General features: G+C 44.0%; 1 protein-coding gene across 2 annotated transcripts in view; it reads right to left on the reverse strand.

Annotated features, from left to right (window-relative positions):
* Positions 1 to 23,263, reverse strand: part of SLC30A9 (solute carrier family 30 member 9) — a 106,383-nt gene that overhangs the window by 36,278 nt on the left and 46,842 nt on the right. For both annotated transcript variants that reach the window (XM_040418928.1, XM_040418927.1), the window contains exons 10-16: positions 21,439 to 21,494; positions 18,249 to 18,384; positions 18,126 to 18,165; positions 16,143 to 16,214; positions 13,261 to 13,368; positions 8,566 to 8,731; positions 1,532 to 1,661 (exon numbers count right to left, since the gene is read on the reverse strand). In XM_040418928.1, the coding sequence (XP_040274862.1) occupies positions 1,532 to 1,661; positions 8,566 to 8,731; positions 13,261 to 13,368; positions 16,143 to 16,214; positions 18,126 to 18,165; positions 18,249 to 18,384; positions 21,439 to 21,494 (708 nt within the window). The remainder of the gene's footprint in view (positions 1 to 1,531; positions 1,662 to 8,565; positions 8,732 to 13,260; positions 13,369 to 16,142; positions 16,215 to 18,125; positions 18,166 to 18,248; positions 18,385 to 21,438; positions 21,495 to 23,263) is intronic.

Consider the following 23,263-nt stretch of genomic DNA (forward strand, 5'->3'; position numbering starts at 1 on the left):
ATCATCATGTAGAGAAGGTTGCAATGCACTTACTAATGTATTGTGATTGTCCATATTGCATAGTCACGCATGCGCAGCAGCTCCAATCCTAGCCACCTCTACCAGCACTGCAGTAGTGGTCAGAACCCCTGGATATGAGCAGTGTATAAGGTGATGGAAAACTGAATCCAGCCAGCAAAGGAAGCAATATGGACAATCACAATACATTAGTAAGTGGCTTGTATTAACTTTCTCTACATGATAAATGCCACTTGCTGAAGTGACACAACCCCGTTAAGGAGGATGTCCTCTCAGGTAACATCCGCCCATCTGTGTACTTAGGACCCTACCACGTATTACATGAAGGGCAATCCCCATACAATACTTCAATCAGCTGGATTTTTTCTCTGACAAAATGATCAGTTTGCCGTGAACTCTGTAAACCTGGCTCCAGTACGGAGTACTCATACCTCCCTAAGGCCTATTGCACACGACCGTATGGCTTTTTCAGTGTTTAGCGGTCCGTTTTTCCCAGATCCGTTGTTCCGTTTTTTGTTTCCGTTTCTGTTCCGTTTTTCCGTATGGCATATACAGTATACAGTAATTACATAGATAAAATTGGGCTGGGCATAACATTTTCAATAGATGGTTCCGCAAAAAACGGAACGGAAAACATATGGATGCATTTCCGTATGTGTTCCGTTTTTTTGCGGACCCATTGACTTGAATGGAGCCACGGAACGGGATTTGCGGGCAATAATAGGACATGTTCTATTTTTAAACGGAACGGAAAAACGGAAATACGGAAACGGAATGCATACGGAGTACATTCCGTTTTTTTGCGGAACCATTGAAATGAATGGTTCCATATACGGACCGTATACGGAACGCAAAAAACGGCCAGTAAACGGTGAAAAAAAAACGGTCGTGTGCAGGAGGCCTAAGGCTACTTTCACACTCGCGTTTGGTGCGGATCAGTCATGGATCTGCACAGACGGATCCGTTCAGATAATACAACCGTCTGCATCCGTTCAGAACGGATCTGTTTGTATTATCTGTAACATAGCCAAGACGTATCCGTCTTGAACACCATTGAAAGTCAATGGGAGGCGGATCCGTTTTCTATTGTGCCAGATTGTGTCAGTGAAAACAGACCTGTCCCCATTGACTTACATTGTGTGTCAGGACGAATCCGTTTGGCTCAGTTTCGTCAGACGGACACCAGAACGCTGCAGGCAGCGTTTTGGTGTCCGCCTCCAAAGCGGAGTTGAGACGGAACGAAGGCAAACTGATTTATTCTGAGCGGATCCTTTTCCATTCAGAATGCATTAGGGCAAAACTGATCCGTTTTGGACCGCTTGTGAGAGCCCTGAACGGATCTCACAAACGTAAAGCCAAAACGCCAGTGTGAAAGTAGCCTAAAATACTGTGACTAGGACAACGATCATTATGGAAATCTTCTCGCTAGCCCATAGCAAAAATGGCAGGATTAGCCATCTTTAACTCTTTCAGAAATTTTGTAATTAGGCGTTGGTGTATGTAATAAACTTACATGTAACATCTGGTCGATATCCTGCTTTTCTAAGTACGACCTGGTTACTACACGTCCATCAAAATCAACCTCTGCTTTAAACCGTACTTTACTCATTCCCATGTCTGTGGCTTTTACATCATGAATGGCCCTGAAAAAAATAGATATGGCAAACAAAGCATTCAACATTACCATCTACTGAACATACACCTGACATTAAACCAGTTTTTTCCCTATACTTTTCCATTAGTCGGTAAATGGATTGAAAAATCGGACCACAACTATTAAGTGCTGTGTACCATTAGTGAAGATTAAATGCCTATTAATATACATTTACTGGTCTCTCTCTGCAATTACCACCATGCTGCAGATGAATGTGTCCTGTAGAAACTGGATACAGATTAATCCTGGTCTCTGATGGCTTTTGCTGCAAGACAATAATTGTGTGCAGGTTCGGCGGGAAATGCAGGTCCCCCAATAACAGGAAAGCCGCCGGCTGCCCCTTCATAAACATAAGCTTTCCTATGCCATTCAAGTGAATGGGACGAAGCTACAATAGCCCCCAAGTGTAGACAGACAGACCCAGGTTAGTCATAAAATAATAACTACAAAAGGAAACTGCAGTAAGAGCAATTCCCATAATCTCTTTCATTGGCAGAAAACCACCAAAAAAGAGTGGGGAAAATGTTAACCTCCCTGTAGTTACCCGAGTGGCCCCGAGTCAGTTTGGATCCTACAGGGAGGCAAATTCCTGAGTACAGGAATATATATGGAGAAAACATTGGCCACAGTTATGTGTGTACATTCCTACCCACTGACCCAACTCTAGCTAAATGTGATGTGAGGCCCTTTGATGGAGTCTAGAACCATATTTGGGTCATGCGGGTTGTCAGGTGGATCATAACTGCTATAAGAATGTCAAATAATATTTCAAGTCTGGGTAGCAGGGAAGGGGAACCTGAGGAGAATTGCCCCAAGAGTCCTAATCTATTTGCACATGCTCCAGCTTATCAAATAGGTATTCCCATCTTACAAATTCATGGCATAGCCATAGAATATGCCATAATTCCCATTGCAGGTTTCAACAATATCAAGAAAACCGGGGTACTGTGATAGCATCTGTATTCACTGGAAAGAGGGGATTATGTTAAAGGCGTTCTCCGGGAATTAAGAAAATAAAATTACTGAAAATACTTAAATATTAATTTATTATAAATATATTCCCAAATACCTTTCATTTGTTATAATGGCTCATTTTGTCTGGGGAGTAATCATTAGGAGAAATAAAATGTCTGCCGTCCTATAAGTACATAAAAAACCTGTCCTAATCGCACAGGAGGACACGTGACTTCAGGACACTGAGCTAAAGAGCTGCCTCATCCTCCTCTCCTGCTTGTCAGGCATTAGGATTCTGAATACAGCTCATAAGAAAGAGGACGGACAGGACAGACTGTGGTAAAGGAGACTCCATACAAGTGCTGCTGCTCATCAGCCTGCTCCCCACCTCCTCTCTGTACTACATGCCCCCTTATGAACTCCATTCCTATAGAAATTCAGCTGAAGATCATATTAAACTGTATTCAGGATCATAATCCCTGACAAGTAGGAGAGGATGAGGCAGCTCTTCAGCTCAGTGTTGTGAAGTAACTTGTCCTGCTGTGTGATTAGGACAGGTTTTGTGTGTACTTAGACGGTGGCCATTTTATTTCTCCTAGTGACTGCTCACTAGACAAAAGGATCCTTTATTACTTATGAAAAGGTATTTGGGAATATGTAAGAGATTGAGATTTATATATACATACACACACACACACACACACACACACACACACACACATACATACATACATACACATATATATACACAGTACAGACCAAAAGTTTGGACACACCTTCTCATTCAAAGAGTTTTCTTTATTTTCATGACTATGAAGGCATCAAAACTATGAATTAACACATGTGGAATTATATACATAACAAACAAGTGTGAAACAACTGAAAATATGTCATATTCTAGGTTCTTCAAAGTAGCCACCTTTTGATTTGATTACTGCTTTGCACACTCTTGGCATTCTCTTGATGAGCTTCAAGAGTTAGTCCCCTGAAATGGTCTTCCAACAGTCTTGAAGGAGTTCCCAGAGATGCTTAGCACTTGTTGGCCCTTTTGCCTTCACCCTGCGGTCCAGCTCACCCCAAACCATCTCGATTGGGTTCAGGTCCGATGACTGTGGAGGCCAGGTCATCTGGCGCAGCACCCCATCACTCTACTTCATGGTCAAATAGCCCTTACTTTCAAAGTTTTCCCAATTTTTCGGCTGACTGACTGACCTTCATTTCTTAAAAGTAATGATGGCCACTCGTTTTTCGTTACTTATCTGCTTTTTTCTTGCCATAATACAAATTCTAACAGTCTATTCAGTAGGACTATCAGCTGTGTATCCACCTGACTTCTCCTCAACGCAACTGATGGTCCCAACCCCATTTATAAGGCAAGAAATCCCACTTATTAAACCTGACAGGGCACACCTGTGAAGTGAAAACCATTTCAGGGGACTACCTCTTGAAGCTCATCAAGAGAATGCCAAGAGTGTGCAAAGCAGTAATCAAAGCAAAAGGTGGCTACTTTGAAGAACCTAGAATATTACCTATTTTCAGTTGTTTCACACTTGTTTGTTATGTATATAATTCCACATGTGTTAATTCATAGTTTTGATGCCTTCAGTGTGAATCTACAATTTTCATAGTCATGAAAATAAAGAAAACTCTTTGAATGAGAAGGTGTGTCCAAACTTTTGGTCTGTACTGTATAATATATATATATATATATATATATATATATAAATAAATAAATAAATAAATAATCTCTATCTAGTGGCTCACCTTCCTGTATTTCAGGGTCAAGGTGCACTGTCTTTGGTGCACATAATACCAAATAATTGTGTATAATAGAATATAAATTGTAATGACAGGCACTCTATCACCTAGCATCGCATGGTGAGCAATCTACATTAGGCTACTTTCACACTAGCGTTCGGGGCTCCGCTTGCGAGTTCCGTTTGAAGGCTCTCACAAGCGGCCCCGAACGTCCAGCCCTAATGCATTCTGAGTGGATGCGGATCCGCCAGTTTGGCACAGTTTGTCCTCCGCTCCGCTCAGCAGGCGGACCCCTGAACGCAGCTTGCAGCGTTCGGGTGTCCGCCTGGCCGTGCGGAGGCAAACAGATCCGTTCAGACTTACAATGTAAGTCAATGGGGACGGATCCGTTTGAATTTGACACTATATGGCTCAATTTTCAAACGGATCCGTCTCCAATTGACTTTCAATGTAAAGTCAAAACGGATCCGTTTGCATTATCATGAACAATGTTTTTGTTTTTGTTCATGAAAATGCAAACGGATCCGTTCTGAACGGATCTAAGGCCTCTTTCACACTTGCGTTGTTGAGATCCGGCATGCACTTCCGTTGCCGGAGGTGCCCGCCGGATACGGAAAAACGCAAGTGTACTGAAAGCATTTGAAGACGGAACAGTCTTCCAAATGCGTTCAGTGTTACTATGGCACCCAGGACGCTATTAAAGTCCTGGTTGCCATAGTAGGAGCGGGGAGCGGGGGAGCGGTATACTTACAGTCCGTGCGGCTCCCGGGGTGCTCCAGAATGACGTCAGAGCGCCCCATGCGCATGGATGACGTGATCCATGTGATCACATGATCCATGCGCTTGGGGCGCCCTGACGTCACTCTGGAGCGCCCCGGGAGCTGCACGGACGGTAAGTATACTGCTCCCCCGCTCCCCACTACACTTTACCATGGCTGTCAGGACTTTAGCGTCCCGGCAGCCATGGTAACCACTCTGAAAAAGCTAAATGTCGGCTCCGGCAATGCGCCGAAACGACGTTTAGCTTCAGGCCGGATCCGGATCAATGCCTTCCAATGGGCATTAATTCCGGATCCGGCCTTGCGGCAAGTGTTCCGGATTTTTGGCCGGAGCGAAAAGCGCAGCATGCTGCGGTATTTTCTCCGGCCAACAAACGTTCCGTTCCGGAACTGAAGACATCCTGATGCATCCTGAACGGATTTCTCTCCATTCAGAATGCATTAGGATAAAACTGATCAGGATTCTTCCGGCATAGAGCCCCGACGACGGAACTCTATGCCGGAAGACAATAACGCAAGTGTGAAAGAGCCCTAAGCGTTTGCATTATAGGTGCGGATCCGTCTGTGCATATACCAGACGGATCCGCACCTAACGCAGGTGTGAAAGTAGCCTTACACAGGTCATTGCATCATTTCAATCATTTATTACCCCACATAGCAAAAAAATATCTAAAACAATATATAAAATACTAATTGATAAACGTATAATAATATAGGTCTATCTAAATCCACATGATTAGTTTAAAAAAATGTAAAACATGATTATGCCTTTTATAATTCCATAAGTATCAGTTCATGTCCTTGTGTCTCTCTCAGCCGTTTTGATGAATTATCCTCAATGATACAGTACATAAATACCAAAATATGTAAAAAAAATATATGAAAAATTCAACAATGTTGAGCTCCTAACTAGCTCCTAACTGTATGGTCACCTAACTAGTTACTGGCCAGCAGATCCTGCTGTATGAACAATGATTCTCTAGGGTTGAGCAAATGCAACAGCGATCCCTTATCCCCATTCAGTGGAGGCAAGTAGAGGCAGCTCACACCTCCTCTGACAATCTGGCAATTATTGGGAATAGACAGATCGTCCCAGATAATTGCATGCTGTGTTGCTTCATGTAAAGACGGTTTAAAGGGGTTATCCAATACTATAAACTGCCCCTCCCCCCATATACCGGGCCCATCACAGGGAATGTACTTACCCCTGGTCCCTGCACCACAGCTGCTTCTTCTCCCCGTGTGCCGATGAAAATATCCAATGTCATCAGGGGGAGCAGCCAATGGCAGGTGGGAATGGGGACGAGCCTCCATAGTGTCACCCACGATGCTAGGGAGGCTCGTCTCCGTCTGCCATTGGCTGCTCCTCCCCGACACCGAATGTTTTCATCCGTGCACAAAAAGCAGCAGCATTGGCGGGACCAGGAGCGGCGCATGGAGCTGGGAGTGAGGTAAGTATATTGCCTGTGAGGGGCCCGGCATATGGGGGGTCCAGTTTAGTTTATAGTATTGGATAACCCCTTTAAGCCTCAGGACTCTTGGAAGAAAAGCAGATTCTCTCTGAAGAACCAACTTTTTTTAAATTAAATGGCCCCTTAAATCACAAACTAGCAGAAGCAATACTCCATGAGAAGCCACAAGATTGCCATAATGTCTCTTAAATACAGGATGGGCCATTTATATGGATACACCTTAATAAAATGGGAATGGTTGGTGATATTAATTTCCTGTTTGTGGCACATTAGTATATGTGAGGGGGGAAACTTTTCAAGATGTGTGGTGACCATGGCGGCCATTTTGAAGTCGGCCATTTTGAATCCAACTTTTGTTTTGTTCAATAGGAAGAGGGTCATGTGACACATCAAACTTATTGGGAATTTCACAAGAAAAACAATGGTGTGCTTGGTTTTAATGTAACTTTATTCTTTCATGAGTTATTTACAAGTTTCTCTTTGTTTACAGCCATTGACATGTCGCCGAGGTTAACACGTGAGGAGTGGATAGAAATTTTGTTGATGTCTGGTGAACGCAGTAACCGGGTCATTGCAGCAGATTTCAAAGCAAGACACCCTACGAGACCACCCATCTCCCATGCTACAGTTAGCAAACTGCTTGCTAAGTTTCGTGAAACTGGTCCAGTGTTGGATTTGCCAAAATGTGGACGCATGAAATCTGTCTCTAATGAAGAAACATCAGTGGCTGTCCTAGCTTCATTCAGCAAGAGCCCACAGCGTAGCACTCGCCGCATGTCACTGGAGAGTGGCATTAGTCGAACATCCCTTCGGCGGATATTAGCTACTCACAAATGGCACCCTTACAAACTCCAGCTACTGCAGCATCTCAACGAGGATGACCCAGATCGGCGCACTGAATTTGCAGAATGGGCAAAACAAAAATTGGAACAGGACCCTCAGTTTACGCAGAAGATTTTGTTCAGTGATGAGGCAAACTTTTATGTGAATGGTGAAGTTAACAAACAAAACCACCGCTATTGGTCTGACACTAACCCACATTGGATAGATCCCTCCAAGACTGTTGGAACAAAAAAATTAATGGTATGGTGTGGTATATGGGGTACAAAGATAGTGGGGCCATTCTTCATCAATGGAAACCTCAAGGCCACTGGATATGCTAAATTGCTACATGATGATGTGTTTCCCTCTTTATGCACTGAAGCTGGCACGTTCCCTGAGTTTTTCCAGCAAGATGGTGCACCACCACATTATGGGTGTCAGGTCCGAGCATTCCTAGATGAACAGTTTCCTGGAAAGTGGATTGGTCATCGTGGGCCAGTTGAATGGCCCCCAAGGTCTCCCGATCTGACCCCCTTAGACTTTTATCTTTGGGGTCATCTGAAGGCAATTGTCTATGCTGTGAAGATACGAGATGTGCAACACCTGAAACTACGGATACTGGAAGCCTGTGCTAGCCTTTCTCCTGCGGTGTTGCTATCAGTGTGTGAAGAGTGGGAGAAGAGGGTTGCATTGACAATCCAACACAATGGGCAGCACATTGAACACATTTTATAAGTGGTCAGAAACTTGTAAATAACTCATGAAAGAATAAAGTTACGTTAAAACCAAGCACACCATTGTTTTTCTTGTGAAATTCCCAATAAGTTTGATGTGTCACATGACCCTCTTCCTATTGAAAAAACAAAAGTTGGATTTAAAATGCCCGACTTCAAAATGGCCGCCATGGTCACCACCCATCTTGAAAAAGTTTCCCCCCTCACATATACTAATGTGCCACAAACAGGAAGTTAATATCACCAACCATTCCCATTTTATTAAGGTGTATCCATATAAATGGCCCACCCTGTATATTGTTTTTTTAACACTAAGACAAAAAGAAGTGCAGTTGTTCCATCTTCTAAAACCAATGTTTGAACACCACTCTTACCTCACAGCAGGGTCACTTTCAAGGAGTTCGGTAAGACGTTGGAGTTGCTCTGGTTGTATGGACCGACCAATAAGGGCCTCAGTGTTGGTGTAAATGAGGAAGGCAGATACTGCTCCTAATAAAGTCCCCACGCCCAGCGAACCCAGGCTGTCATAGTAAGGATTCCCTAAAAGACAATTTTGACAGAGGAAAGAGGAGAACAAACTAAATAATAATCCTACTGTTTACTCCAGGTACCGCTCCAGAGGGGACAAGTGGCAGAAGTTTACACAAGAAGTCAGAAGAAAGTCACTGTAGGCAGCACTAGAGATCGGCAAAGCGGATAAGAGTATTAAAAACCCTAAAATTTAACCTGTCTCTGTGACAGGTGCCACGCAATAAAACAAAGACTCGAGCCTGCACTCGGCAGAACTAACAGATGTGACTGCTGAGATTTATGAGGTGCAAGAAAGCATTAAAAGTTCAGAAAATAGCAGCGTACCCATAATTCATGGAGATTTGCCTTGGGTGCCTGTGTCCAATCAAGGAAATGTTTCCAACAACTATATCAAAGCCTGATTTATTACTAAAAAACTGAGGGCAGATGCAGCTTATTGGAACTGCGGGCTAATCACACAGAAACCGACTACCACCTCAGCTTTATACATTTCCAATCTGGATTTCAGTAATGCACCAGGGGGTATTCCACACCGAACGGTGACCTGGAACCTCACGTGTCCCGTTCTCCATATAATGACATACAAGAGGATCCATAAGTGTTGAACTGGCTCAATCACCATTACGGTACAGCCGTGTGCACACTAGAGATGAGCGAAGTTCTCAAATCTTCAATTTGGCTGCCTTGGCGCATTTCACAAAGAAATTTGCTTAGCGACGATTTACTTTGTCTTGAAGTGCATTTCTTTATGAGTAGTAGGCACGATGGCGGGGAACAACGATGACGTCGCCCCCAAGCCCCCACCGTCACTGAACCTCATCGCTGCATCCGAGATGAATATTCAGGCCTTTCAGGGGGTGACGAGGGTTGAACTTCGATTCGCTAGTGCACACTAACAGTTCTTCAATATATGTTGTACAGCAGATTCCTCTTCTCTATAGCAGCACAGACCGACCAGGGTGCGTGATCTGGTGGATTATATCCATGCACTCGGATAAACAGCATCCTGCTCAGTCTCCTCGGCTTCTGTGCCCAGAATAGGAACCAGTGATGAGGGATGTAATGTGATCTAACAGCACTGGGTTCTCTACTGGATAAGTCAGCTGAGGAGATACAGCAGGATGCAGAAGTGGCTTTACTACTGGTGACAGGAACCAAAGAGACAGAGCAGAACGTTCTGTATCCCAGTAATGAGCAGCCACAGCCGGTCCATGCTGCTGTTTGGAAGCAGAATCTGCCGACCCAACCACATTGACTTCTCTAATCAACATTTTTTTAAATACTCCTTAAAGAGGACCTTTCATGGGTCCAAAGAATATGAACTTAGTAGCAGGCTGCATGGAGCGGTGCCCAGGGATCTCACTGCACTTACTATTATTCCTGGGCGCCGCTCCATTCGCCCGCTGTGGCCCCCGGTAATTCCTCAACATTCAGAGCAAGAAGGAGGAGACGTAGCACTGTCCAATCGCAGCTCAGAGCCAGGGAGGGTTTTTTTCTCCCTGGCTCTGAGCTCTGCGCTGCGATTGGACAGCGCTGCTGTCAGGGAGAAGGAGAGACACTGGCGTCTCCTCCTACTTGCTCTGAATGTTGAGAAATTACCGGGGGCCACAGCGGGCGAATGGAGCGGCGCCCAGGAATAATAGTAGGTGCAGTGAGATCCCTGGGCGCCGCTCTATGTAGCCTGCTACTTAGTTCATATTCTTTGGACCCATGAAAGGTCCTCCTTAAAGGGATTCTGTCACCAGGTTTCACCCCTGTCAGCTAAACATATGCTGATGTTCATGGCCTCCTCAGGATTCCTAATGTGGGCTTCTAAATGTGATCCGTAGCCTTATTTTGCTAAAAAACTGGTTTTACTAACCTGTCACTCAAAGAAATAAGGTGCCCAAGGGGATGGCAAGGGATGCAAGGTGCCGGCCGCACCCACCGCCGTTCGTGCCCAGCGCCGCCTTTCCAGACTTCCGCACCACCTCCTAATCCTCTGTGCCGCCTCTCGCTCTCCCTCCCTCCCCCCTCCTCCTCCTCCTGCTGCTGCTGCTGCTGCTGTAAGATCTCGCGCGTGCGCACAGGGCTCTGAGAGGCTGGCGCCAGAGTGCAGGTCATACCTGGGTTGAGCGAAGTGCCGGCGCATGCGCACTTCGCTTTAAGAAGCCAAATCGAGAAGTCCGCACGGGCGCATCAGGCAGAGCCCTGTGCGCACGAGCAAGATCTTACAGCAGGAGGAGGGGGAGGGAGGGAGAGCGAGAGGCGGCACATAGGATTAGGAGGTGGTGCGGAAGTCTGGAAAGGCGGCGCTGGGCACGAACGGCGGTGGGTGCGGCCGGCACCTTGCATCCCTTGACATCCCCTTGGGCACCTTATTTCTTTGAGTGACAGGTTAGTAAAACCTGTTTTTTAGCAAAATAAGGCTACGGATCACATTTAGAAGCCCACATTAGGAATCCTGATGAGGCCCTGAACATCAGCATATGTTTAGCTGACAGGGGTGAAACCTGGTGACAGAATCCCTTTAAGCCTAGAATGCAGTTTTTGATGCAGCTTTTTACCTGCAGCCACTAACACATGTAATGGCACGCAATGGGAATGTTCAGACGGTGGCTTTTAAAGTAGAATTTTGTCATGGACAGCTGCGCCGAAAACCCGCCGACGGTCCTGTCCTCTCTGCACCCATACATCTCAATGAGCAGCTGCACCGCTTTGAGGAAGGACATGCCCCTTCTGTCCGCGCCAAAAAGCTGCCGTGTGAATGTCCCCTACAGCTGAGTTTTCATGTTTCATGTTACATTTTTTTTTTTTTATGACAAAGCAAGGAACGGATGATAACATAAAAAGGAAGACTGTCTTCTCCTCTTTTTCAATCCATTCCAGGCTTTTGAATTTAAAAGCTGCATTAAAAAAAACTGAACATGTAAACCCGTCCTAACCGTACTGTGAATAAATTCCCTTTACACAAGTAGATAATTGATTTGATCAAACGAGTCGTTTTTCGAACGACAACCCTTTAGATGCACAAAGTATCATGTAAAAATTTGTGAGTGCGATCAGGTCATAGATCGTTTGTCAGGCAAACAGTAGCATTTCCACCCACTGTGTTACCCTCTGTGCTGTAAACGATTACACTTGTGGAATTCTGGACAAGGAATGATGTTCATTCGATCATTCAGTGCTCTTACACCGCGTGATAATTGATCACTTTTGCTCGATTTTAAGACTTTGCAAAATATTATCTACTCTTGAAAGGGGCCATAAGGAGTCATTGTACTTTCACACAATTTAATTTCATTTAATGAAGAAGACAGCTGAGATGAAGTAGGGGCATGTCAGAGCTAGCTCAGATCTACACTGTTTCCGAAGATCACAGGAGCCTCTTGTGTGTCTGCAAGTGTGATCTCTCCCTCCTTATCTGTTCTGTGAGCTCTGGAGCTGAAAACAAACATAGTGGGAAGTAAGGGAAAGGACATCACAGCAGTACAATGCTGGCAGATTCCACAGAAGGGAGGCCTCCCCCACTTGTGAGAGAAATGCATCTAGCTGTGCTGCTGAATAATATGGCAGGAAAAACAGTAGGGAAGCCCCAAAAAGACCTGTTCCTTCACAGCTATGATTGTACAAAGAAGCACAGCCATTATACAAACTTTTTTTGAAAACTTAGGTACGCTTCAAGTCAGGCACTGGTGTGTACATCACATGACCAGGACCTTATTCAAAGGATGTAAACAATGAAGACTCCTACTGAATGACAGCAAGCAGAGATCTTCGAAAAACTGTAAACCTGCCAGTATGACACATCAATAAAAACAAGGACATCAGAACGACTGACACTATACACCTCCCTAAAAGACTAAATCCATAAGCAGATCATATGGATCCAGCCCGACTCCTGTTTCTGAGAAGTTATACATCATGTGACATCACAGAACCAAGAAGTGCACTTTTTTTTTTTTTACACTTGCGTTTGGTGCTTTGCAGACTGCTTAGTGGATGCAATTACACCCAAGGCTCTGTTACATGATAGGCATTCGATGAGCACCCGATTCATGCCTGACTGCATCTTTCCTACGAGCATTAAAATCTCCACCTGTTGCAGCACTTTCTCCTGTGTAAATAGGAGATGTGCTTCTGACAACTGCACACAAAATGCGGGACGAACACTTAGCTTGCAAGAAGATTGCTCTGCTTAAATGGAGCTATCCCTTGGGATGGATATTTGGCTTTGCCATTTTCCCTTGCCATGTCCCAAGGCTTATCAAAAAGTTCCCACTTCCACAAGGTGGCGCTAGCAAGATGGTTCCCTTTCCTTGGGAGGTACCTCTTTGCATAAACGGAGCTATAAATGAGCTCATGCTATATAAAACAATTTCCCCTTGACCTGCCCATGTAAAAGGAACAGTCCACTTTCTTCTCCGGTAACATCCCCTGTTTTACTACTTGTATACGTGTATGTGCATACTGCTCAATTACATTTCTGGATCAGTCATACACACAAGAAAGCATGCACACTGACATGCAGATTTCGGCTAAACTGTGTAACTTATTACCTGTGAGCGAAGTCAGACCCATACAGGAGGCAGCCATAATCACCCCCAAAACTGCGGCAGTATCCTCCATCAGGACCACGTTAGTACTCGGATCCCGAGACTGGATCACTAGAAGAACAATGCCAGAGTTTATCCTGCTGCAAATTATTAACAAGACTCCTAAATGAATGTTTCACTACAAAAATAATCACGCAATACTTCAAAATAGAATATCAAAGAAATACAAATGGACTCACCACTGAATCAATGGAAATACTATGGTATTTCAGGTTTTGATTAAACAGCATTCACTATGCTCTAAAAATGACGTAACAATCTTATTCTGTGGGTCGGTACGATTACGGTAATACCAAATTTATATTGTTTACGTTATGTTTTACCATGTTAAAGGGATTCTGTCACCTGCTTTTACAATTTTAAGCTGGCACCATCTAGAAGTGCCCTGTCCTTCTTCCTGTCTGCGGCCAGAAAAATCGCGCAGGCGCAGGCCGCTGGCAGTACTGCGCCTGCGCAAGTTTTCTGGCCGCAGACAGGAAGAAGGACAGGGCATTTCTAGAAGGTAGACTATGACGTGGGGAGGGGGCGGAACCGTTTGCCGGGGCTGTGGGAGGTTATTTCAGGATCAGGAGGCGTTCTTGGGCACTGCAGGGGGGCGTCACTGGGCTCCGGAGAGTGAAAAAAACGCCACTCTGGGCACCTTGGACCCTAATTAGCATAACAGAAAAATCGCTTTTATATCAAAACTACAAAACGAAAATAAGTAAAAAGAAGACTGCTGGAAATAAGGTACTTTAGTCAACATAGCGATGGTACCAGCTTAAAATGGTAAAAGCAGGTGACAGAATCCCTTTAAAAAAATAAAAACCTTAAAACATTTTTGCACTGCCATATTTGGCCATCCATCTTTTTTAATTTTCTGTCTATACAGTTGCGTGAGAGGAGAGCACATTTTTTGTGGGGCAAACTGTAGTTGTTATTGGTACCACTTTGGAGTATATAAGCCTTTTTGATCACTTTATATTACATTTTTTGGGGTGGGAGGGCAACGTGACCAAAAAACAACAAACAGGCTCGTTTAATCCCCCCCCCCCCCATTATGGCGTCCACCATACCCATAAAAATCTTAATATTTTATTAGTTTGTACATTTTTGGACATGGCAATACCTATTATACTTAACTGTTTATTTTTATGTAAAATTGGGAAAGGAGTGATTTTGAATTTTCCATGTTTTATTTAAAAAAAAAAAGGGTTTAAAAATATTAAAAGTGATTTTTAGTCTCCTTAGGAGACTTGTACATGTGATCTTCTGATCATTTGTATAGACTGCAACAGAATACTACTGCAGTCTATGGGATTTTTACAGGCTGGCTCTCAGGCCGTGCCACTGACATGACTTTGCAGGACTGTGAGACTTCACAAGGCCACGGGCTGCCCTAGCAATCAATCAGAGCCTTATGATTTTGCTACGGAGTCTTTGATTGGAGGATATATCTTTGTCTAACCCTTGTACAAAAAAAGAGCAAGGATTTAACAAGGTAAAAAAATCTCATTTTATTCATTATAAATCACATGAACATTACAGGTGAGACTCAAAAGGGACAGAACATGGAGACTGGGCCACAAAAGGGCTCTGCAATGTGGAGAATCACAATGGGGGATAATTTGACCATATACAACAGGTAACAGACAATTGACAGAAGCTGTGAATATTGGAGTAGTTGCGGGTGCAATTGCTGTCCCCTAGTGTTGAACAACTACCTAGCTCTTATTCACATTCTTGAGGTCGAAGCAGTGGGGGAACCGTGTCACCATTTTTCAGCAGCAACATGGGTAGGTAACATGGTATCTGGATTAGGGTGGGACTAGTGACTTACAGTTATTGTTATATGCCATCTTTATGAGTAGTATTGCACCGTCCAATTACACCCTACAGCATCCATTGCTTGGACGCTGTGAATAAGAGCTAGGTAGTTGTTCAACACTAGGGGACAGCAATTGCACCCGCAACTACTCCAATGTTCACAGCTTCTGTTTATTGTCTGTTACCTGCTGTATATGGTCACATTATCCCCCATTGTGATTCTCCACATTGCAGAGCCCTTTTGTGGCCCAGTCTCCATGTTCTGTCCCTTTTGAGTCTCACCTGTAATGTTCATGTGATTTATAATTAATAAAATGAGATTTTTTTACCTTGTTAAATCCTTGCTCTTTTTTTGTACAAGTTGCAGTAAGTTGGGGAGTGAGGTTCGGTTTTTGGGTTATTGTAGGCTCTAACTATAGCTTTGTCTAACCCCACAGATGCTGCGGTCGTTATTGACAGCAGCATCGGAGAGGTTAAATGACTGGCATTGGAGTCATCTGCGATCTTGGTCACTGCTGGTAGGTGTCTGCTATACCATACAGCTGGCAAGTGCTTCGTACTGAGCAAGCTCAGCAAGTGAGCACCCTCCATACAACCGCTTAATGCATACGACATACAGGTACGTCATATAGCGCTAAGGGGCTATTCTAGACGTATCATACATCCATATCACCCAGCCGTGGGTTCAACAGATCTGAACTGACCGTATCATAGGAATCAGCTGAGCCAGCTCATTTTTTTGGAAGTGTAACCTGAGTTTACCTAACAATAGTAGAAACATATACTAACTCCAACCATACCCATAAGTGACAATTTAGTTAGTATAGTACCCATTCTCAATGGTGTGTACCTCCCCGTATTGTAGTAGTCAAACCATATGTCAGTGCCAAACACAAATGTTAGCAATTTTACATTTTCATATTCCATATTTAATACATTTCCTTTTCTGAGCTGAATGTGGCTCACAAGATACAGAAACGTTCAGGGGAAGCATACGTTAGTGCTGAAGTCTAACATACCATACTGATAAAAGGACAATCCCTTTATTCTCGAGCTTTTCCTAAGCTCATTAATAGCAACCAGGAGTGTAGCTGAAATACAGAAAACATCATTAGAGCAGAGCGCTCATCAAGACATCAAAAGCAATACATTTAGGCTGAGTCTACACGGGCTGGTACTGATGCAGATTGGACCTGTGGATTTTATAAATCACACCCACACAGAAACTAACTTGCGGTGCGAATTTTGGAAAGCATGTCAATTTCATATGCTGTTTGTGCATTAGCTGCAGATTTTCCCAATTGACTTCAATGGGGAAGTCAAAATCCACAATAAAATCTGCAGGCCATGTGCTGCTGCTGAGGATTAGGGTACTTTCACACTTGCGGTTTTCTTTTCCGGCATAGAGTTCCGTCCTAGGGGCTCAATACCGGAAAATAACTGATCAATTTTATCCCCATGCATTCTGAATGGAGAGCAATCTGTTCAGGATGCATCAGGATGTCTTCAGTTCAGTTGTTTTGACTGATCAGGCAAAAGCTAAAACGGCAGCATGCTACGGTTTCATCTCCGGCGAAAAAAAACTGAAGACTTGCCTCAATGCATTTTTTTTCCATAGGAATATATTAGTGCCGGATCAGGCATTCAAAATACCGGAATGCCGGATCCGTCCTTCCAGTCTGCGTATGCGCAGACCGAAAAAAAGGTGAAAAAAAAAATGCCGGATCCGTTTTTCCGGATGACACTGGAAACACGGATCCGGCATATCAATTCATTTTTCTTTGATCAGGCATTTTTAAGACTGATCAGGATCCTGATCAGTCTTAGGCCGCATGCACACGCACGTGTTGCGTTTTGGGCTGCGCAAAACACGGATGGCGTCCGTGCGCGTCCCGCAATTTGCGGAACGGCACGGACAGCCTTCAATAAAATGGATCGGAGCAACGGATGCGGACAGCACACGGAGTGCTGTCCGCATCTTTTGCGGCCCCATTGAAGTGAATGGGTCCGCATCCGAGCCGCCAAAACGGCGGTTTGGATTCGGACCCAAACAACGGCCGTGTGAATGAGACCTTACAAATGCCATCAGTTGGCATACGTTTTGCTGGATCCGGCAGGCAGTTCGAGCGATGGAACTGCTTGCCGGATCACTCTGCCGCAAGTGTGAAAGTAGCCTAACCCGCAGATTGGTAGTAATACCCACAAATGCGGATGTGTATGAGGTTTTTTCAGCTTCTTAGGAAATTCGCTGAGCCAAATCTGCACTGAATCCATGCAGTTTGGTGTGAGGATTTCTCTTGTGGACTTTCCTCCTGTATTATGGCTCATTCACACGTCAGTGATTTCCATCAGTGATTTTGAGCCAAAATCAGGTGCGGCTCTAAACACAGAACAGGTGCAGATCTTTACCTTGTACCTCATGTCTGTGGAGGCTTCAATCGTGGTTTTGGCTCACAATCACTGATGGCAATCACTGACCAAAATACTGACGCGTGAATTACTGTGGAAATTATCCGCGACAAATTTGACCTTTGTGAACTTACCCTTAGGCCCCATTCACACGTCCGTAGCGTGTTTTGCGGATCCAGGGATCCGCATAACACGGACACCGGCAATGTGCGTTCTGCACATCGCCAGCACTAATAGAATATGCCTATTCTTGTCCCGGGGGGGGGGGGTTCTTCTCTTAAAGGGGGTGTACAAACCTGAGTGTGTGGCAGCATCCTTATTTCACTTGGATTTCAGACATACAGCATTCTCATTCACATATCTCATAGATATGTACACGGCTTACAGTTTCAGTCTTCGACATGTAATAGCCCCTCATAGGTGCCAGTCTGCCTATATAAAGTCAGCTGTACTACATTACCCAGAATTAATAATAATTATATTTCTATGGTAAAACTGCTTATTACACTTGTTATTCCTCCTAATTGCATCCCTAATGACAATGGAATCAAGCTAAAGAAATTAGAACACAATGCGTAGATAATATTACTTACCTCCTTCGGAAACTAATGATCCTGCCAGAATACAATACGCCTGCAAGGAGTAACACAATTCTTTCACTTTCTCACAGTGGAGGCTGTATTTCAGCGTGCAGTAAGGAGAAACATAGGGCTTACCCAAAGCAGGGATTCTATAGGTTGTGGATGCAGTAACCCCATGATGCCATGGTACCAGGACAGTCCAGCACCCATCATAAAAATGCCAACGCCGCTAATCAATGAAGCAATATAGCGCATATTGGTAAAGCCATACCTGTGTGATGTAAAACAAACTGTTCATATTATCCATTTGCAAGACATTCCTAATACAAACCATACAGTGCCGCCATCTCATGTTAATAAGATCTAAGGTGCCCTGTAATATCCATACAGTACAGAGTCTAAAGGCAGATTCTATTAGTGGATTATGGTCCATCACTTAAAATACTGTAGCCTGTGACCCGTACATAACGACTGTAACATATTCCAAGCCTCTGTTTAAAGGAGTCCTCCGAGAATGATTTAAAATAGTCACCAGCAACCTGTCCTAAAATGCAAACAGGACTGGTTGCCGTCACTTGCAGAGCTGTCTAGGGGGTGAGGGGCCTCACTACACACTGTGCTCTGGCACTTGCATATACTACATATTGGTGAGCGTTCCTGTCAGGCTGCTCAGCCATGATGGAATATCATAGGCAGGATCAGACCATTTATTGTAGAGCAGTGTATTTAGGCCCCCTCACCCTCCTAGGTAGCTCTGCATGTGGAGGCAAACCGTTCAACGCATTCTAGGATATTTTAAATCATTCAAGGAGAACCCCTTTAAGGAGTCAGAAGGAAGGCCTTCTGGGTTACTACACATGCAGAAGATTTTGCTGAAGAAATTTTTCTGCGACTGAATCAGTTCTATTCATCTGAGGCCTCATGCACAGTGCACACGACCGTTGTGTGCATCCGCGGCCGTTGTTCCGTTTTCCGGGTTTTTTTCGCGGACCCATTGACTTTCAATGGGTCCGTGGAAAAATCGGAAAATGCACCGTTTGGCTTCCGCGTCCGTGATCCGTTTTTTCAGTCCGTGAAAAAAATATGACCTGTCCTATTTTTTTCACAGACAACGGTTCACGGACCCATTTAAGTCAATGGGTCCATGAAAAATCACTGATGCACACAAGATAGTCATCCGCGTCCGTGATCCGTGATCCGTGTCCGTTTTTCCTATCATTTTCAATGCAAACTTGACTTAGTTTTTTTTTCACTTTTCATGTCCGTGGATCCTCCAAAAATCAAGGAAGACCCACGGATGAAAAAACGGACACGGATCACGGAACAACGGAAACCATTTTTGCGGACCGCAAAAAAAAACGGTCGTGTGCATGAGGCCTGAATGGGGTGGTTTTGGCTGGAAGCACTTGGATTTCTGCGAGCCCGTTTCAAGTGAATGGGACAGAAATTTTTCTGCAACAAAATCTGCCACTTGTGAAGGTCCCCTTAAACTGCATATGTAAAATGCCTCAAAAGGGTTTAACTAGTACATTACTTTGACAGCTCCCAAAGTAGACGGGATATGGAGCCTGGCATCCAGTTGAAATGGACATAATATGTACATGTTTAAGGGGTTATTTTATGTTAAATGTACTCAAAATATATTTTTTGTGTATTAACTCGTTTTAAAAACTTTTCCCCCCCCTTCATTTTTTCCCCCATCAAGGGACTTTTATTGCACATTTATGTTATTTCTGTACAAATAACATTTCTGCATACTTGTCCATGCCAGCATATAGTGCATGTGTACACAGATAGGCACAGGCGCCAACTACGACACAATACAAGCGTGCCCGATAAGCATACACATGACACACACCTTGGCTGTCTCTATAATGCCATCCCTGGCGATTGTGTCGCTGGGCCCGCTCCGGCGGACTCAGGCTATTCATACGAATAAGCATTCATTCCAATGGGCTCATGTATACTACCTACCTTCCCCTGGTAGCAGCCACAACTTCCCCTGGCAAAATCAAGGGATATCTGTGACCAGACCACCAATGCAAATAACAGGGAGGCCTGGCGTATGTCACAGTAGAATTTTGCAGCGCTGTGTAATAACTCTTACAGAATAACGTGTAGAATTACAGTAAGTAGCGCAAAAGTACACAAATTAAGACCAGGGCAGAAGCTTTTAATAGAGTATTATGACTGCATGGCCTTTTCAGTGTTTCAAAAAAAAAAAAGTAATTTCATTCTGTAGATTTTTTTCTAATCCTCTCCCTGCATAGGCTATTTAGATCTAATCTTATTACTTTAATGTTATGCACCGCAGCTGCTGATGAAATTGATTTAATCCCTTTTTTTTAATGCATTCAGATGTTTAATGAACAGGGCAGTGTTTAAACATTCGCTGAACACCGGCCTGAATTTAATTTCTCCCGTCGTCGTGACCAATTTCAGATATGTTTTGATACATGAAATACATTTTCTGATTTAGAATTTTACAGCATTTAGAAGTCCGGAAAGCTGGTTAATTATTATCAGGGAACAGGTCGATTGGGCCTCCGATCAAAAGGGGCTTTGTAGGAGGGCGGCTGCTTCACAGGTGTATGGTACTCTGCAAGCACTGCACCCCCAGCTCATACAAATGGGAAAGGGGGGGGGGGGGGGGGGGCGGGTTGGATATTGAAATATTTCGGAAAAAACATGGACAACTATATGCAGGCAGCTGCTCAGTAAAATCCAAAAATGGTTCTGGGGGAAACTGCCGACTATATTATGAGCATGAGGACCTCTGTGCTGTCCTGTACGTGTATGGGGAAGTTGGAAGATATAACTATTGGCTGAAAGATCACTTGGCCAACAATTATTACAATTTAAGAAATTTTATTTTGTACTATTTAAACTTTTAAGTATTTTCAGATTAAAAGAATTGTAAAAGATTAGAAAAACATGGCTGCATTCCTCCAAAAAAAAAAAAAAGCACCACGACTGTCCAAAGGTTGTGTGTAGCAATGCCCCTCAGACCTACTCTCTTCAATGGAGCAGAGCTCTGCAATACCAGACACAACCGATGGACAGGTGTGGCGCTGTTTCCACAAGAAGGCAGCTATAGGTGTCTCATCCTGGACAACCAATGCATCTCGGACTGAAGAGACCTGGCCTGTGTAGCTCTGCTGTGGTCCACGATATCACATATTCAGCACAGAAGCCACAATACCACAATGCAGATGTGAACAGATCACATGAGAAATAGAACTTTATAGCGAGATCCCAGGAAGTATTCAGTAAACTATCCCAGGATCTTTTCATTGGCTAATTACTATTAAATAACCGCTCTTACGGGTGTCCAGGATCCGGCGTCCGTGCAGACTGTGCAATCCCTAAAACCAACAGAGCCTGAAATATACAAGCAGGACATTATCAGCTCACATCGCAATCATTCACCTAAAGGGAAGATTGAATAAAGACCCATCACCTCCCCTGAGGTGTCAGCTTAGGGGCTCATGCACACAACTGTAACCTATTTTGAGGTCCGCAAATTGTGGATGTGCAAAACAATTTTGCGAAACAGAACATCCAGGCCATAATAGAACAGTCCTATCCTTATCCGTAATGCGGACAAGAATAGGACATGTGCTATATTTTTGTGGATACCATAGAACAGAAGTACGGTACATATCCGCATCCGACCCGCAAAAAATGCAGAAAAATACAATCATGTGCATGAACCCTTAGGTGCGGACCCATGAATTTTCAATGGGGCCAGAATTTTCCGCGCGAGTGCAATGCGCTTTGATGCGTTTTTCACGCGCGTGAAAAAAAACTGAAGGTTTACAAACAACATCTCTTAGCAACCATCAGTGAAAAACGCATCGCACCAGCACTTGCTTGCGGATGCAATGCGTTTTTCACGCAGCTCCATTCACTTCTATGGGGCCAGGGCTGCGTGAAAAACGCAGAATATAGAACATGCTGCGATTTTTATGCAACGCACAAGTGATGCGTGAAAAAAAAAAAATGCTCATGTGCACAGCCCAATTGAAATGAATGGGTCAGAATTCAGTGCGGGTGCTGTGCGTTCACGTCATGCATTACACCGGCACGGAAAACTCGCTCGTGTGAAAAGGGCCCTAAAACTAGCAGTTAGGAACATGTGAACACTTTTTTTTCTTTTTTAGGAAAAGCAGTTACACTAGTTAAGAGATCATCTTTTTTTGTTTTCCTTGACCTTCATAATAATAATAATAATAATAATAATAATAATAATAATAATAATAATCTTTATTTATATAGGGCCAGCATATACCGCAGAGATAACAAGGGAAATGAGGGCCCTGCTCACAAGAGCTTACAATCTATGAAAAGATGGGGTGACACCGAAGGTAATAAGTGCATGTTTTGTACAATGGTCAGGCCTTCTTAACACAATAGTGGAGTATATAAAACACTGCATCACCAGCCAATATCTGCAGTGCTTCTGAGTGCATGGGGTATGGATATTGGACGATGGATCATGTGGAGAAGAATGATGATGAAGGGGAGGTGAATGGAGAAGAATTAGATCAGGGGATGTGATAGGCCAGCCTAAAAAGATGTGTCTTTAAAGGGGTTGTCCGAGTTATTTTTTTGTTCTTTCTATGTTCATAACTAGGCAAATATAACAACTTTACAATTAACTCACTTTATCGGCAGTGCCTGGTTTATCAGATTTCACTGAGGGTCACATGACCTGTGATGTCAGCTTCTCTCCCTGCTCTGATAAAGTTTGTTTACAAGCCTGTAAACAAGATGTGCTGGCCACGCCCCTCACTGCTGTCTGCTCTGTCCTAGGATTCTTAACCCCTTCAGCTGCACAGACTGGGTAGCTGCAGGCAGTGACAATTCTGGGCACAGGAGCTGACAGACTACAGAGAGCATTGCACAAGAAGGTAGGATGAAGATCCTGTGTGTATTAGCAGTGTCATTATACAGCTGGGACTTATAGTTCTACACATACAAGTTGCTGTTAATTCTCCCAGCACTCAGGGCAGCTCTTGTATCCACTCCCTTAGCAGTGTCATTATACAGCTGCTGAGTCTCCCAGCAGGCAGACATGTCACTCAGGGCAGCTCTTGTATCCACTCCCTTAGCAGAGCAGGGGGAGGGGCAGAGATTGTTTTTATTGC

Source organism: Bufo bufo, chromosome 2, assembly GCF_905171765.1.
Source record: "Bufo bufo chromosome 2, aBufBuf1.1, whole genome shotgun sequence".
Classification (NCBI taxonomy): domain Eukaryota; kingdom Metazoa; phylum Chordata; class Amphibia; order Anura; family Bufonidae; genus Bufo; species Bufo bufo.